The following is a 17,130-nucleotide window of genomic DNA, read 5'->3' on the forward strand; positions in this document are numbered from 1 at the left end:
GCGAGCAGGAACCAGACCCGTCGACCCAAGGGCGGGGTGGTGCCTGACTGACGGGCATGAGCTAGATCCTCACTTAGAAATTCTGGAAGAAGAAAATGGTTTGACAATAAAAACTGTGTTTTCTTTCTTGAGAAGGAAGACAGGGTACTCTACACTTGAATAGTTTAAAAAAAAAAATCTTAATTGAAAATCACTGTTTTTCTGCTCACCATATTTTGTAATTTGATAGCCGGTGATGTTTCTCAGTATTTTTTCCCCTGCGCTGTGCAGAATCCTTAAATAATAATTGCAGTAGTTCTTTACCAGAGCTATAAATATCTCGTTATATTGTATCCCGGAAATTTCCAAGAATTTTATAGTAAGATCCAGGGCAGTATTGCAAGTGTTGGGAATAGATGCGTCTTTCCTTATTAAAATTACCAATAAATTCTAGTTTGGCGTTTTGTGTTTGTTACCAGCTCCATAAGTATAATAAATGTGCACTAAAGAGTTGCTAAGAATTATATCCCTCTTTATTGAGAACTTACTCTGTGTCATGTACTCCACATACACCATCTCACATTCAGAACACCACTTTACAGGGATGCAGAGTTTAGGTGAGTTAGAAACAGAAAAAGGAATCCCTCCTGGCAGACGCAGACAGATGTAGCCCAACCCCATGCTGCAACCCTCACCAGGTGCCCTTGGGCTGTGATCTACCTACCACAATGGAGGAAGGGGAGACCTGTGCCCTGCAGGTATTGTCCGCCTTTTAAGGTGAAGGAGTCGAAGTACAGAGGAGTCAGTATCCAGTCAAACTGGGGGCTATTCCTACCTTCATGAGATGCCAAAGACTTTTTTTCCTTCATTTTTGGACAGCACATTTCAAAACATTGAGAAAAGAGAACATCGAATTTTTTAAAGTTTTTTGGAACATTGGTTTTCTCATCTCTGAAGTGTGGGGGTTGAATTAGATTACCTCTGAGGTCCCACCTAATTCCACCACCCAAACCCTTAAACTAGGTTTGGTTCTTTCAAGTCTTCAGAGATACGTGAGTAAATCTTCCACAACAAAAGAGAATGTAGTAACCTGATTCCAACCCACAGTTACTGAAGCCCCAAAGGGTCTCCCTTTTGCCTTTCCTCTATACATTTACTCCTTGGTGATCTCATCTAATTTCTTATGCCTTAACTACAGCCTCTGCTCTGAGGATTCAGATTTAGTCTTCTCTGTTTCATCTCTCTTTAGGGATTAAATTCTCAAACTCCAGTTCTTTGGACTAAGAGAGTTGTTCTCATTTTCTCTGAAACAAATTTCCTTTTCCACTGTGTTCCCCAAAGGAATCACCACCATCTTTCCAGAAAACAAGATTCTAAGTTTTATTTTTACATTTCACTTCATATTCAATCATTAGATATTTGTTGTTCTGCTGCAGTAATTCCAAGATTCACTTTTCCCCCATAATTCCTGCTGCTAGATACTAGAGTTTGGCATTGACTACAGGACCAGCTACATAACTTGCAGGGCTCAGTACAAAATAAAAATGCAGGGCTCCTTGTGACAGACACTATTGCTTGCAAACCCACAACTTCCAGGTCTTTCCTGCTAGAAAATGGCGAGGTTGTCTAGATATACTTTGTGGATGTGCAGGAGCTGAAGCCAGGAAGCCAGTTAGGATGTAATGAACCAGGTAAGACATCATTATGACTTGGCCCAGGGAAGGAGCAGTGGAGGTGCGAAAGTGGTCATATTCTAGATAGAACTCAGTGGTAGAGCCAACAGGAATTACTATTGGATTGAGTATGGTATATGGTATACGAATCAATGACATTGAGGTTTTGGCTTTAGCACTTAGGATAGTGAGTTCTCACAAAATGAAATGGGGAGGATTCCAGAAGGAGCAGATTTCAGGGAAAATTTAGGACATTAATTTCAGACATACCATGTTTGAGAAGCTTATTTTGAATTTGTAGTTCAGAGGTGGGATAAGGACTAGAAATTTATTTGGAAGTCATCAGCATTGAAATGACTTTTAAAGCCACGGGACTAGAAGAGATCCTCTAAAAAGTGTGTGTGTGGAGAAGCAGAATGAAGTCTAAGTCGTAGGAGGTTGAGGAACTAAGAAGTGGCAAAAGAGGCTCAGAAGGGGCATCAAATGCAGGAAGAGAGTGCTTTATTGCAGTGGGTCTAAGAAAAGCAGAACCACCGATTTGGTTGGTATGGAGGCAGATGAGGACCTGATATTGATTACTGAATTTAATAACATGGAGGTCACAGTGAACTTCACAAGAAAAGTTTCAGTGGAACACTGGGGACAAGACATACTTGTAGTGAGAGGAGAAAAAAAAAGGAAGAGGAATTTTCCTCTATTCAAACAAAATTATGAAAATATAAAATATGCTGTATGTATGCAGATTCTTGTCTGCATGATACATGTGCCTTGGAATGGGATCTTCTAGGTGGCTGAGACTAGGCTGTGTTTTTGTTTTGTTTTGTTTTGTTTTGTTTAAAAGATTTCATTTATTTATTTGACAGAGAGAGAGCATACAGGGGGAGGGGCAGTGGGAGAGGAAGAAGCAGGCTCCCCACTGAGCAGGGAGTCTGATGCAGGGCTCCACTCCAGGACCCTGGGATCATGACCTGAGCCGAAGGCAGACGCTTAACTGACTGAGCCACCCAGGAGTCCCTAGGCTGTGTTTTCTCTACAGAGCTTTCCAGTCCAGTTATAAGCATAATCAGTCAGATACATCTTCTGGAAACCCCAAATGGTCTCTTCACTGTCATGGACATAAGGAACATGATGATATTAATGAGTAAGAATGCCAAATGTATTGGGTTTAATGTAACATATTAACTCAATGCTTGGAGAGGAGAATCCTCTGTGTTATTTGAAACAACACAAAATCAACAAAATACAAATGATCAAGGGCAGTTTCTATTTTTTAGTCTTTTCCAATGTCTCAGCAAATGGCCTGAGCAGTGTTATTGAGATGAAAATAAGTGCCAAGTGGTGAAACCATTCCAGCCATAATGATCAGTCTTTGGCCAGTGTTAAGGCAGAAGGCTGGAACATTGGTTTCTAAAAAGGGCTCAAATCAAGGGGAAATAAGTGTTTCCAGCCTCTGCCTTTAAAAAAATAAAAAAATTAATAGCATGAATAGCTTGCAAACCGGGGACAAAGTGAAGGACAAAAGATGGCTACGCTAGGTCTGTAAGCGTGGGCTGGTTCCGTGTTATATTGAAGATAACGGCTTGCCATTTTAGATGTTCTATCAGGCAAAGTTGATCAGTGTTTTAGTCTGTTTGGGCTGCTGTAACAAAGTACCACAGACTAGGTGACTTATAAACAGCAGAAGTTTATTTCTCACACTTTTAGACGCTGGAGGTCCAGGATCAGGGTGCTGGAGTGGTCAGGTTCTGGGTAGGGCTCTCTTCCAGTGTGCAGACGACTGACATCTCTCTGTGTCCTCACATGATGGAAGAGGGGTGGAATTTCTGGGGTTTCTTTTATAAAATACTGATCCCAATCATAAGGCCTCCACCCTCATGACCTAAGTATCTCCCAAAGACCCCACTTCCTAATACATCACACTGGATTTCAACATGAGTTTTTGGGGAACACAACAGTCAAAGCACAGCCATCAGGGAAGAGGTTTTCAAGGGATCTTTGTGGGTAGAATGTAAGATTACTAGGCATACAGAGAGGATGCGCTGGACAGGATGGAAAGGAACACACTTGGGTACGACTGCAGGGTTTTAGACCATCAGGATAAATTCAGATGTGTGGTTTCTCTAGGGTGGGTTTCTGCTACTTCCAAACCTCTGACATATTTCCTACTGCATGCTATACACATCTTTCCTAGGCTCCCATAGACCTCACAGCTTCAAAATATCCTTAACTAATGAAACCTGCTTCTCTTTCTCTGTTTCCTTTATTTCTTCAATTAATGGCAACAGCAATCATCTCATTATCCAAGGGAAAACTTGGGAGTTATTCTAGACTCCTATCCCTCTCCCTAGTGCCCTGTCCTCTCTTCTGTCCCCAGCTGCCATCTATTTCAGCCCTTAATATATCTGGGATCAGTGCCATCCTCTTTAAAAGTGCCCTGCTATAGTTTCTCCCTTCGTCATTTTTCATTTGGATTGCTCCAATAGTCTCTTCAATGTCTTTCCTACCCCATCTCACCCCCTCCAATACATCTTCCTCGATGCCTCCAGGGGGAGCTTTCCAAAGTCTTTCGGTGGTCCCAACTCTTTGGCATGAAGCCCTCTCTGATCTGTCCTTTTCTCCCTCTCCAGCATGTCAGTTGCACCCTGGGCACCCCCGCCGTCGTGCTGCACTGCTCTCTGTCCCCTTTCGTGGTTGGTTGGCCCCTCAAGCCTTTGCATTTACATCTGCCTGGAAATGTCTTCTGGAATTCACATTAAGCTCACTTCTGGGGGGGCTTTCTTTGACACTTCAGATTGGTTTATGAGTCTCCCGTGAGCTTTCCTCTCCGTCATCCCTGGCAAAGTGCAGCTTTATAATTTTCTCTGTCTCCCTCATAGGATAGTGAGCTCTGAGGCCAGGGTCGATACAAGATGATGGCAGCGCTCCACGTCTAGCGAGCTCTGTTTGTTGACCACCTTCAGGAAACATCATGCTAACTCACAGCAGCAGGAGTGGCGGAGGGCCCAGCAGTAGTGCCCAGTGTGCAGCCTCTGCATGGAGCCTGGGACCCGAGCTGCGGCAGTGGTGGTCTCTGATAAGGAGTCCTGCAGTGCTCTTTGAGCGCTACCCCCAGATGCACAGCCAATTCACCGGCTGTCCCGGAGATTCTGTGAACTGCATAGTATCTTGGAACACATCTTTTTTTTTTTTCTTGCATTAAACCAATTAGATTGGCTTCTGTGTTCTGCAGCCAGGAGCCCTTATGTAGACCTCTTGACTGAGAGAACCCTGGAGTCCAGTCATCTCACTCCTGCTGTTCCTGTTTCTGTCACATGGAGTCACTACGGAGAAGCTGGCTCTTCACTCTTCAAGCCCCGATTCTGGTCCACTCAGCTGTGAAGCCTCCAGGTCCCAGGTCACCATGCAGACTGGCTTGGCTCTTCAAGGGCCACGACGCTACCTTCTCCCAGCTTGCAGCCCTTCGTGCTCATACCCGGGCGTCCAGGTTTGCTGGGCCAGGACATGGTGGAGGTTTTAAAACATGCCACAGATTTTTTGACACCCCTCCCATCAAGAGATGGATTATAGTTCCTCCCCTCAATCTGGTCAGGTCTTGTGATGGAAGCGAGGCTAAATGACTTCCAAGGCTGGGTTTATAAAGGCTATTCTGGTTTGTCAGCTGTTACGTAAGACTCTAGTGCCCCTGAGTCCCCATGTTGGGAGCCCAAGTGGAGACGACCACATAGAGAGAGAAGCCCGAGAAGCCCCAGGTGTTTGAGTTCTGTCAGCCCAAGCACCAGACGCGTGAGTGAGGCCTTCAAGATGACCCTTCCCCAGCCCTCCCTGTCTGATAGCAACTACACCAGAGGATGGAAGAAATGGCCAGCTGAGCCCAGTCAATCCCCAGACATGTGAGCAAAATAATAAACAATGGTTATTTAAATAAATATGTGAGGGTTCTTTCTTACACAGCCATAGATGACCAAATACTCTCTTGCATTCAATGATAAAAGGCATTACAAATCTGGGCAGCATGGGAGGGGAGGAGGAGTTAGTGTGTAAAGGGCACAGAATTTCAGTTTGGGAAGATGAACAACTTTTTGGAGACAGTGTGGTTGCACAACAAGGGGAACGTACTTAATGCTCCTAAACTGTGCCCTTCAAAATACTTAAAGCAGTTAAAAAAATGTATGCATATGTTACCAATATTTTTTATTATTTATTTATTTATTTTTTTAAAGATTTTATTTATTTATTCGACAGAGAGAGAGACAGCCAGCGAGAGAGGGAACACAAGCAGGGGAAGTGGGAGAGGAAGAAGCAGGCTCATAGCGGAGGAGCCTGATGTGGGGCTCGATCCCATAACGCCGGGATCACGCCCTGAGCCGAAGGCAGACGCTTAACCGCTGTGCCACCCAGGCGCCCCGTTACCAATATTTTTTAAAAAGGAAAAAAAATCTGAGCAGTTAGCTACTTTGGAATATACATAGAAATGGACATTTCTCTTATTAAAACAACTGGGCTTTATCCAGGACTGAACCCCAGGTATTGAAGGTAATATTTATGTGAAAAATATACCTCAGTCTTCAGAATGATGATAGCTGCATTTTAAATCATCATAATAAAAGCAGCTACGTTTATTCACTGTGCACCTCCTATGAGCCAAGTGCTAAGGGGGCAGACAGAAGGAAGACAGTCTCTCTTCTCTCGTGTCCTACAGTGTAGTACATAGAGGGCAGTAGTGGGTGAGCATCGTGGCGAAGAAGTAGACAAACCAATGAGAACAGGACATGTTGCATGATGGCAAGTGCTATGCTGAGATTAAAGTAGGGTCACATGATAGAAAGACACTGGTGCCTACCGTGCAGTGGGTCCACAGGAGAGCCCTGAGTATATGCCATTTACTAAGAAGGGAGGACCTGGATAAAGAAAGGGCCATTTTGCATTGGCTATGTTTCTTTTGAAATGCTGTTAGATGTCCAGATGGAGATGTTAAGTGCTCAGTGAAATACAAGTCTGGGATTTAGGAAGATTAGGGCTGGAGATATGGATTGGTGGGGCATTGGACTGCGGGTGGGATTTAGAACGGACTCTAGGTAAGATCACTAGGGAAAGCACAATGTGAAAGGAATGGCCAGAAGGAAGAGACTGGGAAGGAGGCTGAGAGCGGCCAGGGAGGCAGTGGGCCAGGCAGAGTGTGATGTCCTGAGGGGCGGACTGTGTCTACTGCTGCTAGGCAGGGGAGAAGAGAGTAGCTAAGTGACTGTGGGTTTGACACCGAGGAGGTCAGTGGTTGTGTGGCAGTATCTGTGGAGAGTTTAAAGGGAGGGTCAAGGAGGACTTTTGAAATGGGGAACCAAAGACAAATCTTTCAAGAGAACTTTTAATACTTTAAAAAGCAGAGAAATGGGACAAGAGCCGTGAGGTCAGTTATTTTCCTGTGACAGGTACTATGCAAACATTTTATTTAGTATGCGGTTTCATTTTTGCAAAATTCTAGTTTCCATTTTAAAGGTAGAAAATAAGACCCAAAGATAGTAAATTGTCCGGGGCCAAGTAATTAGTAGATGGTAGAACTGGGGTTTGAACACAAGCTTATGTGAATCCAGTGTCATTCAACTAGCAAAACCTTTAGCATAATCAATATATCCTTCCTGTAAAAAGAGATAACTTAATCACATTTTCTAATAAATAAAGTATGTATGCCCGACTCAAGTATTTCTTTGATAATTATACAGCAAAGTTCCGATATGGAAGAAGTTTAGCAGAGACCTTTAAAAATATCCAATAAAACGTGCTTTATTATTTTTTTCCTAGGGAAGTACTAATTATGCAGTATCATTTCAACTAAAATCCAACTACCAAGAGAAAAAGAGCAGAAGAGAGAGATCACAATTTTATACATTGTACTGAGAAATAAGAGACCTTCCCACGTGGTGGCTAATCCAGTCAAAATAACTGGCCACTTTGGTGTAGACACCTGGGTACTCTGGTCTTCCGCAGTTTTCACCCCAACTCACAACACCCCAAACATAAGTCACATTGTTGACATCCTTACAGACTAAGGGACCTCCGGAGTCCCCTTTACAGGCATCGATGGAACCGTCATCTGTACCTGAACAAGACAAAGGAAGAAGAAAATCACACATGTACTTCTGTTTGTCGAGGCTGCCATGCCGACTTCCTGTCTCCTCCACCAAGGGGTGTACCAACGTTGGCTTTCTCACACTTCGCTAACCGGAAATAAGGCGTACTTTCCCTCTCAGGGCCCTGCTGGCCCCACCGAGGTGGAGAGGTGCAGGTTGGGAAGCCCTTTGTCTTCTGCTCATTCTCCATATTTAGTGAGTGCTTCCCGCGCTTCCTCTGTTTCATGCAAGTTTATACTCTGACGAGATTGCAATCTGAAAGTAGCATCCAATGCTAAGTGGGAAAATAATGGAAAAACTTCGTGCTTACTGAGGGCTTAATATGTATTAGTCATTCATTGTTTTAATCCTAAACCACAACCCTATGAGATAAGTATCATTATTATCCTTATTTTCATACGAGACAAATAAGGCACGGAGAGGTTAACTAATTTATCCAAGGTCATACAGCTACTAAGTGGCAGAGGTTGGACTTGAACTCAGGCAGGCAGATCTTCTGAGCTTTTCCTCTTAACTGTGATAACTGACTCCTGGTGGGTTTTGTACTATTCTCCCGTTTTGTCCTCTGTCATCCGGAACTCCATTTAAGAAGGGAGGGCACAGGGGATGGTCTGTTTCCTTTCTTCTCACTCTTAGGACTTTCTAAGGTTTTTAACTCACTGATCCCAAAAGTTATAGGATGTCAATAACTTTGCCTTTTTCTGGAATACACTATTTATAAATGGTTCTAGTAAAGCATTGTAAATGCATTACCCTGGCTGGTTCCCTGCCTTTGCGTCACCACCATAAGTGAACTGTTGGAGCTGTGTTAGTAATGTGGGAAACAAAGGCAAAAGAAATGTAGCTTACATGAAAATCTCCTTACAGTTCACAGCCCACTGATAGGTACTGCGACATGCAGAGCGTGACCCTCCTCAAGGTACTGGTGGCTGCCTTAGTGCCTTAATGTTCAAAGTAAGCTTATCTCGGCAGCAGCTGGCCCCTCAAGGTCCTGAAAGGCTTGCTTCCAGATTCCCTGGAGACTCACACTATGCCTCACCCCCACTAATTAGAAAGGACACAATCAGCCATTCCTCACAATCTCAGACAGCTCTTTCTGCCCACAGGGTCTGTCCCAGGATTAGGGAAGGGGTTAAGGTCCAGACGGGAGAGATAGGAGGCCCTGACTCCCCTGACTGGGCTCTGGAGACGCTGAGACAGAGCGAAACAAGAGATAAGGGAACAAACCAAGACACAAGAATCTCAAGGCCACAAGCTTCCAGGTCAGTTCTCAATAACCCGCCACTAAGGGCCTCCGTGGCAACCCATTCCCTGACCCCTCTCACTCCAGGGAGCTTTTCTTTCCTTTCTGCTCTCACCTTCACTTAATAAACTTTCACTTCACTTCACCCTGTTGTGTCCGCGAGATTCCTTCTTCCACTCTGACGTGCAAACCCTGCGAGCCTGCAACATGAGCTAGGGGCACTAGCACCACTCTGATAGTAAAGGACGGTGGCAGGGGTCATAAAAAGTGCCACGGGATTGCTGAGGAGGGAGGATTTACTTCCAAGCGGATGCGTCTGAAATGAGATCATTTAAGTTTGGGTTTTGATGCTGGATCTGCCATGTCTTGTCTGTATTTGGGAAATTTATGTAACTGCCCTGTACCTCAGTTTCCTTATTTATGAAGATCCCCAATTTTGCAGATGGGGAACGCTGTTCAAGGTCAGTGAGTCGTAACTGGTAAACACCGGGATATAAACCCACGCAGCCTGGTTCCAGAGTCTGTGCTTTCAGTCACCCTGCTATACCGTGGAGTAAGGAAGATCTTTCCTCTTTGTATTAGCAGGAGGGACTGAGCTAGGGCAAGGGAAGCTCCAGCCAGGAGGTCCGATGCAAGGGCCCAGGGCGCAGAGCGAGGGGTGAGGGGGCGGGTTTGGCGAGGAGAAGAGGTGTTGGGTCGGGGGTATAGGTACAGAGCTTAGAGAAACCACTCCGGGCTTACCTGCGCATTCCATTTCTTTTTCAAAATAGCGACCCGGATAATACCTGGAGCAGTTGTGGAGTAGGGTAACTTCACCCCACTGAAGTAAATGGACTTTTTGGTTATCTAAGCAAAGGGAGAGAACACGCACACATTTAGAAGTCACAAATGAGAAATCTAAATAAATACTCTCATCATTCAGTAAACCAGGAGGCACAGAGAAGATTCTATATATTCCTTAACACATAAATCAACTTTTGAGGAGAGTTTATTAGCATATTTAATCACACGCTGCTCCTATGCCCTGTTTCTCCTATTGTCTTGCTAAAAATAGTTAAGGGAGCGTTTCTGAACACATTCCTGACTGAAGTCATTTTCACTTCAGAGACCTAGCTGCTCTGAGATGAACAAGATAAACCCCCTCCCCTCTGATTGCTGAGTCTAGGGGAGGGAGCTGGGTAGGAGTCAGTGATCAGCATTTTCTCACATGAATAGCTCCTATCATCTTACATCCTGGATTTCCTTGAAAGTGCTTGTTAGAGTGAAAACGTCCTTTTAATATAAGAAGTTAAATGAAGAAAATACATATGAAGTTATCAGTCTGTATGCGTTTTTGTGTGTCTGAAGAAGTTCATCTCCTAAGTGATTCGAAAGAGGATTTAGGATTTCATTTGAATTAGAGATGTGGAGCTTGAATGTTTTTCATCTAAGGAGAGAGAAGGGGCAGATACTGCTGCTGATCGACAGTCCAGGAAGATGAGAAAAACGTAAGAATATGGGGTGAAATGTCTTGGGTATAAGGAGTGAGTCTTTGCCCCATCTCCCCTCCACCTTTTCCCCAAGCTTTCAGCAATTTTTATGCTCTAGGAGGGCAAGGACTGGACCTGATGGGTGGATTGCTATGTTAGCACCCAGCCTCATGCTGGCACAGAGTAGTTGCTTAATAAATATTTATGTAATTAATTCATCCATGAACTCCATAATCCAATTATACACTACACATCTTATGCCAAATGACTTACCCCCTCACTTAATGTATAAACTCTCAGGGGACAGAGGCTTCTGGTGTCTTGAGAGGACACTTCCTCAGACCCTAGCACTGTAGTGGGTACGTAGTAAACTGTAAAACTAATATTCTTCTCTTCTGAGAAGCAGGGGGAGACAAAAATCCACCAAAGTATAGGGCAAACAAGGAAAGAGTTTCTTTTTTTCTCCTTCAAGTTAGTTTTAAGATGTTACCTTCTCAGGTTGAGAGTTTTTTTTTTTTTTTAATTAGTAATTTATCATTTCTTCTAACTCCGGGGAAGCCTTTAAAAACTGGGAACTCCTATACCGTGTGAACAATTTTTATTGGCTCAGGAGATTTCTCCCTCCCTTAAACTCTTGTTTTATATACTTCCTCTTTTTTCTTTCTTTTTTAAAGGGGGAGTGTGAGTGGGGAGGGGCAGAGGAAGAAGGAGAGAGAGACTCTCAAGCAGGCTCCATGCTCAGAACAGAGTCTGATGCGGGGCTAGATCCCACAACCCTGAGATCACGATGTGAGCCAAAATCAACAGCTGGACACTTAACCGACTGAGCCACCCAGGCACCCCATTGTTTTGTATATTTCTTGAGGCACCTGTCACATTCTGCTGTCCAATGGTGGCATTCACATCTGATGGCTCCTCTGTACTGTAAGTCCTTGAGAACTTGTCTTTGTCTCTCAAGTCTTGTAACCTCTATACTCCTTGTTGCCCTGGTCCATACTTTTCATCAGTGAAATCCTAGCACATTAGCATTACTATCTTGCAAGGACAGTAAGGGCTCAAGAAATGTGTTAAACTATATTTGATTAACAAGTAAAACAATGCATAAGAACATATCTACCAGTTTATAGGAAATACATGGAATAGAAGAACATGTGAAGGGGCGCCCGGATGGCTCAGCCGTTTAGAGTCTGCCTTCAGCTCAGTCATGATCCGAGGGTCCTGGGATCGAGCCCTGCATTGGGCTCCCTGCTTGGCAGGAAGCCTGCTTCTCCCTCTCCCACTCCCCCTGCTTGTGTTCCCTCTCTCGCTGTCTCTCTCTGTCAAATAAATAAATAAAAGCTTAAATAATAAAAAAAAAAAGAACATGTGAAATACCACATCAAGGATACAATCAGCCAAATTCAAGGTGTGAAAATTCCAAAATAAGAATGACCCAGTTTCCTTATTAAATACATTTTAAATAAAAGGAAGGGGTAACTGATCTAGATTTAAAAAGATTTAAGAAAAATAGCCACCAAATGCAATGTGCAGACTTTGGATCCCAATGGAAATAATCCTGACTGTAAATATATTTTGTAAATACTTGAGGAATACTAAACACGGGATGGTTATTAGATGATAGTGTGGGATCACTTTCATTTTGTTGTGTATGAATGGCATTGTGTTTTTGCTTTTATTTTTGTTTTTTAAGTCCTTACCTGGTAAAGATATCTACTGGAATATTCATGGACATATATCTATGCTCCAGAAAAAAAAAATGTGTGGGGTAGAGGGAATATGTTTAACAGCTCCCAATTGTTCTTCAGATCCATTCTCCACCCTTCAATGCCCTGCCCCCTGCCCAAAGAGCCTGATCTGAGGGATTGCCTCAGTAGGAATCTCTTAGCCTCTGGTTTTCAACATAAAACCCCAGCAGAAGAAGGGGGGGTAAGAAGAGAGGATAACGAGATTGGGGTTGGCTGTAACCTTCAATCCAAAGTCATTGCTTCTCTCAGTGCTCTACCGAGTCTCTTTCTCTTGGTCACTTCTTCCCCTCACATCTTCGGATTTCAGAGAGGATGTTCTGGTACTGTTGGTCCCGGTTTGCTGCATAGCCCCTGTGGTTCCCCAACCCCCTATCCACATCCCTGTAATTAATCCCTTTATAAATAACCCTTCCTAATTATCTTATTGAGATTGTGATTGATTCAGAGAGATAAAATGAGAATGGTAGAGGGTTGATAATCAGAAACTGGGTGATGAATAAGTAGGTTTATTATACTTTTATCTCTATTCTTCTGTATACTTGTAAATGTACGTAATAAACTTTTTTTAAGAGGAACAAATGTAAGGACATAATGCATTCCGGATAAACTAGTTACTAATAAAATTTAGTCTTGGGTATTCAAACATACTACAAATCTGGGTTAATTTATACACATATTTTATACTTTTCCATCTGGCAATTTTAAATAATGTGTTGGAGTATGAGTCTATAAGACCAACATAGTGAAGTTATTTACAAAGAGAATGTAGGAAGTCAAAAGGAAGCTAAATTTCAAAGCCAATGCTTCAAGATAAAGGCAAAAGCTTTGGCTAATTTAATTCTAATTTAACTTCTTATTTAGCCAGTTTTTCTAATAATTTGTCCCTAAGTGTCTACATAGCTTATCCATACAAAGGTTCACCTCAAGTCTCCTTAGAAGCTCAAGAAATAATTCTTTATGTTTTCTTCCTCTTTGTGGGATGTGATGGAGAGGGTGGGGCAAGGAGAATGGGGGAGGGGAGGAGATAGCAGAGGGTGGTGGGATTACTGACTCACCCATACTTTGACTATTGCTTTGAAAGCCATTTTATCTTCCATCCATGTCTCTCTAACAAATCCAGAAAATCATTGCTATATATGTTCCCCTGTCACTCTACTTTTGTGTGTGTGTGTGTGTGTGTGTGTGTGTGTGTAAATGGTTACCCCTCAATGTACGCTTCAAGGTCACAGAGCGTAGCTGTCCTTAGAAACTCTGGATCAGGGTCAGCTGCATAATTTTCAGGGCCCAGTGAAAAATAAAAATGTGAGATGGGGGCTGAGGCAAAAATTATTAAGAACTTCATGATGATGACAGCAGGGCAGTATGCTAAGCAAGGGGCCCTTTGGAGCCTGGGATGTTGGGCAATGGCACAGGTCTCACGCCCATGAAACTAGCCCTGACTGAATGCTCATTTTTCTGGATTTGATGCTATGTTTCTCCCCGAGTACTAGGAAATTAGCTCCTATCCATTTCTATTCCCATTTATTTCAACCCCTGGATTCTGACTAACAAATTTTAAAACATATACCTTTTTCTCGACCCCAGCCAGAAATAGTGCATTTGTCGTTAGGTCGGAATAGATATGAAGACCAGGGGACACAGACAGGGATGGAATTATTCAGCACACATTCTTTTCGGTTTGCGTGTTTTTTCAATTCAATCAAAGCTATGTCATTTTCATAGGTGGTTCCGTTGTACTTTTCATGAATAAAAATTTGCTTTACGTAGTGAACAATTACGTCTTTGTCAGGTCTTAACGTACTTAGGAATGATGTCCATATTTGGTAATGGTACATTTTACTGACGCTATAACAGAAAGGAAAAGAGAGATAAGATATATTGAGGAAAAATACCAACTATAAATATGAACATCTGATGCTTTATCTTTATATCTTCCCTTTTAAAGGACTTTCTTCCTTTTTCTAGATTTTTTTTTTAAAAATTCTTGCTGTCATGTAGCAGTGTGATTACATTTATGGGGTAGAATTAAAGTCAGTGGGTAAATGAAAAGAGGAATAATCCATCTAATTGCTCAATACCAGGGACATAAAGAACTCACTAACAACCAGAGATGCCCAGAAGTGGAACGAGTTGGCTACCTCTGGAGTGAGAGTACCGTCACTGAAGGTGTTCAAGCAGAGACCAGAAAGCATGTAGCCAGAAATGTGGTTGAGGGAATAGGGAAATCAGGACACACATTCTCATTACTCTGCCAACCCCAGAGGTTCTCAGGGTGGAGACCATAGCAGTCATTATCCTGTGTTTAAGACTGACTTCATCTTAACATTGCATTGTATTTACTTGCTCACAAGCCCTTCTTCCTGTTGGACTGTGCTCCTGGAGGTCAAAGATGGGGTCTATGGGGCGCCTGGGTGGCTCAGTTAAGCGTCTGCTTTCAGCTCAGGGTGTGATCCCGGCATTATGGGATCGAGCCCCACATCAGGCTCCTCTGCTGGAAGCCTGCTTCTTCCTCTCCCACTCCCCCTGCTTGTGTTCCCTTTCTCACTGGCTATCTCTCTCTCTGTCAAATAAATAAATAAAATCTTAAAAAAAAAAAGATGGGGTCTAATTAATCTGTGGATAGATGCCTGCATCCAGCATTGTACCTGGCATATATTTGCTGTTTTAAAATTTAGTTGAAATGGTTAATGAGCTAAATATTGCTTGTTCTTATGCTTCACTCAATTTTCATACTAATTTTTACCTCATGGTTTCCAGCAAATTGGCATTTACCATCATTTTCTCAGGTAATCACCTAACAGTTAAACGGTGTTGTTCTAGGAACCAAGAAGGTATTCAGGATGCTTTTATTTACACTTAATATTCCAAGAATGCTGTGCATCATATTAATTTTGTTTTTTTTTTTTTAGGATCAGAGGTCCTGAATATTGTTTAAAGGTTAACTCTGTTTATTCATTCAATTTACTAACCAATACTTAGTATGCACCTACTATGACCAGGCACTGTGCTAGCCACCAGGATATAGACATGAACAAAATCAGAAATAGTTCCTGCCTTCATAGAGCTCAGGATCTAGGGAAAGATGCAGTATTAAATGGATAATGACAATAATGAAGATATGTATTCTACTGTGTAAAGTGAGGAATGAACAGCCCACGGGGTTCTGAGAACTTATCAAGAAGGCTTTATTTAAGGGAGTCAGGGAAGATTCTCTGAGGAAGTGAAGACTGAGCTAAGATCTGAGTAAAGAGTAGCACTAACTAGAGAAACAGGGTAGGAAAAATCATTTCAGGCATGAGAAATAACATATGAAGATCTCTCCGCAACAGGGAGCAAGGTGCACATGAGTAACTGAAAGAAGTCCACAGCACGTACAGCAGAGAGCAAGAGCTGAAGCTGTGGGGAAAGATGAAATTGGCAAAGGTAATTAGGGGTCAGATCATATGGAGCCTAAGGGGCCATGTTAAAAATGTTGTTTAGATACTCTAGAAGCAAACGAGCCTGGCAAAGAAGTGTCTGACATCTTCTGCCTTTCTGAGGAAGAAGTAGGCACTTCCTTCCACCAAAATGCATGAGAATATGCATTAAACAAATAGGAACAACGTAGATTAAGACTACTGAGAGTGGTGGTCCACAGTGGCAGTGCAGGAACACCCTGGACTCACCTTATCCCGCGGACACACCAAATCTACACCTACATATAGAGCGATGCCTCCTGAAGAAGAACGGGAGGCTAACTGAACAGCTTCTGCACAGCAACAACAGGGGGACCACACAGAGAATGGCAGGAGAGACAGAGACATGGTAATGATGGGAACTCCAGACTTGATGTTGCGCTGGTGAGTGCCATTGTCTATAGTTCCCCTCCACCTTGATAGCACAGATGGGAGCAGGGACCAGACACTCTGGCTGGGCTATAGTCTCAGTAACCCCAGATTCCTAGCCCTAACAGCTCCAGCCATCCCCCTCAGGTGGGCCCCTGCCGGCACCCATCCCATCTCCAGCTATCTCACTGAGGCTGTCCCAATACAGTGCACATTCAGATACCCCCTGTTTGTGCCTACTATATCTCCAGCCATCACACCAAAGTGGCCCAGGTAGAAAGTACTCCAGGACACCTCCAGCCTGCACCTGCTTCAGCTCCAGCCATCCCACCAGGGCACTCCCTATGTGGAGTGCCCCAGCCTGCCTGCCCCAGCTCCAGTTAGCCTGCCATAGTGGCCCTGGTGCAGAACACCCTGGAACCTGCTGACCCAGGCCAGTTCCAGCTCCAGCTTTCCAGCCAGGTGGTTCCAGCATGGAGCACCCTGGGACCCCCAGACCCATGCCCACTCCCACTCCAGCTGTTTCTGTAGGGTGGCCTCAGTGTAGCATGCCCTAAGACCCCCTGGTCCATGCTGGCTCCCACTTTGGCCGGTCAACCAAAGCCTCCAGCACACACAGTCTACATAGGGAAGCATGTACACAGGACCACTCCTTCAAGACTGGGAAAGGTAGCTGCTCTGCCTAATTCACAGAAACAGAGGAAGTCAAACAAAATCAGGAGACAGAGGAATATGTTCCAAATAAAAGAACGAACAAGATATAACCCCAGGGGTTAAAAAAAAAACCCTAATGAAATGGAAGTAAGTAATTTACCTGATAAAGAGTTCAAAGTAATGGTCATAAAGATGCTCACTGAACTTGGGAGAAGAACAGAGGAACACAGTGAAATCTTCAACCAAGAGTTGAAAAATATAAGAAAGAACTAAAAAGAAGTCACAGAGCTAAAGAATACAATAACTGAACCAAAAAATACTCTAGAGGAAATCAGTAGCAGATTAGATGATCCATAAGAACAGATCAGAGATCTGGAAGACAGAATCGTGGAAATTACCCAAGTAGAACAGCAAAAAG

At 43.4% G+C, this 17,130-nt stretch overlaps 1 protein-coding gene across 1 annotated transcript in view; it reads right to left on the reverse strand.

Annotated features, from left to right (window-relative positions):
- Positions 1–7,414: 7,414 nt before the first annotated feature.
- The window catches only part of CFI (complement factor I), a 54,501-nt gene continuing 44,785 nt past the window's right edge, over positions 7,415–17,130 (reverse strand). Inside the window, exons 12-14 of the mRNA XM_008689423.1 lie at positions 13,802–14,079; positions 9,762–9,866; positions 7,415–7,746 (exon numbers count right to left, since the gene is read on the reverse strand). Coding sequence (XP_008687645.1) covers positions 7,529–7,746; positions 9,762–9,866; positions 13,802–14,079 — 601 coding nt within the window. The 3' untranslated portion in view covers positions 7,415–7,528. The remainder of the gene's footprint in view (positions 7,747–9,761; positions 9,867–13,801; positions 14,080–17,130) is intronic.

The sequence above is a fragment of the Ursus maritimus genome, unplaced genomic scaffold (assembly GCF_017311325.1).
Source record: "Ursus maritimus isolate PB19 unplaced genomic scaffold, ASM1731132v1 scaffold_11, whole genome shotgun sequence".
In the NCBI taxonomy this organism is placed as follows: Eukaryota; Metazoa; Chordata; class Mammalia; order Carnivora; family Ursidae; genus Ursus; species Ursus maritimus.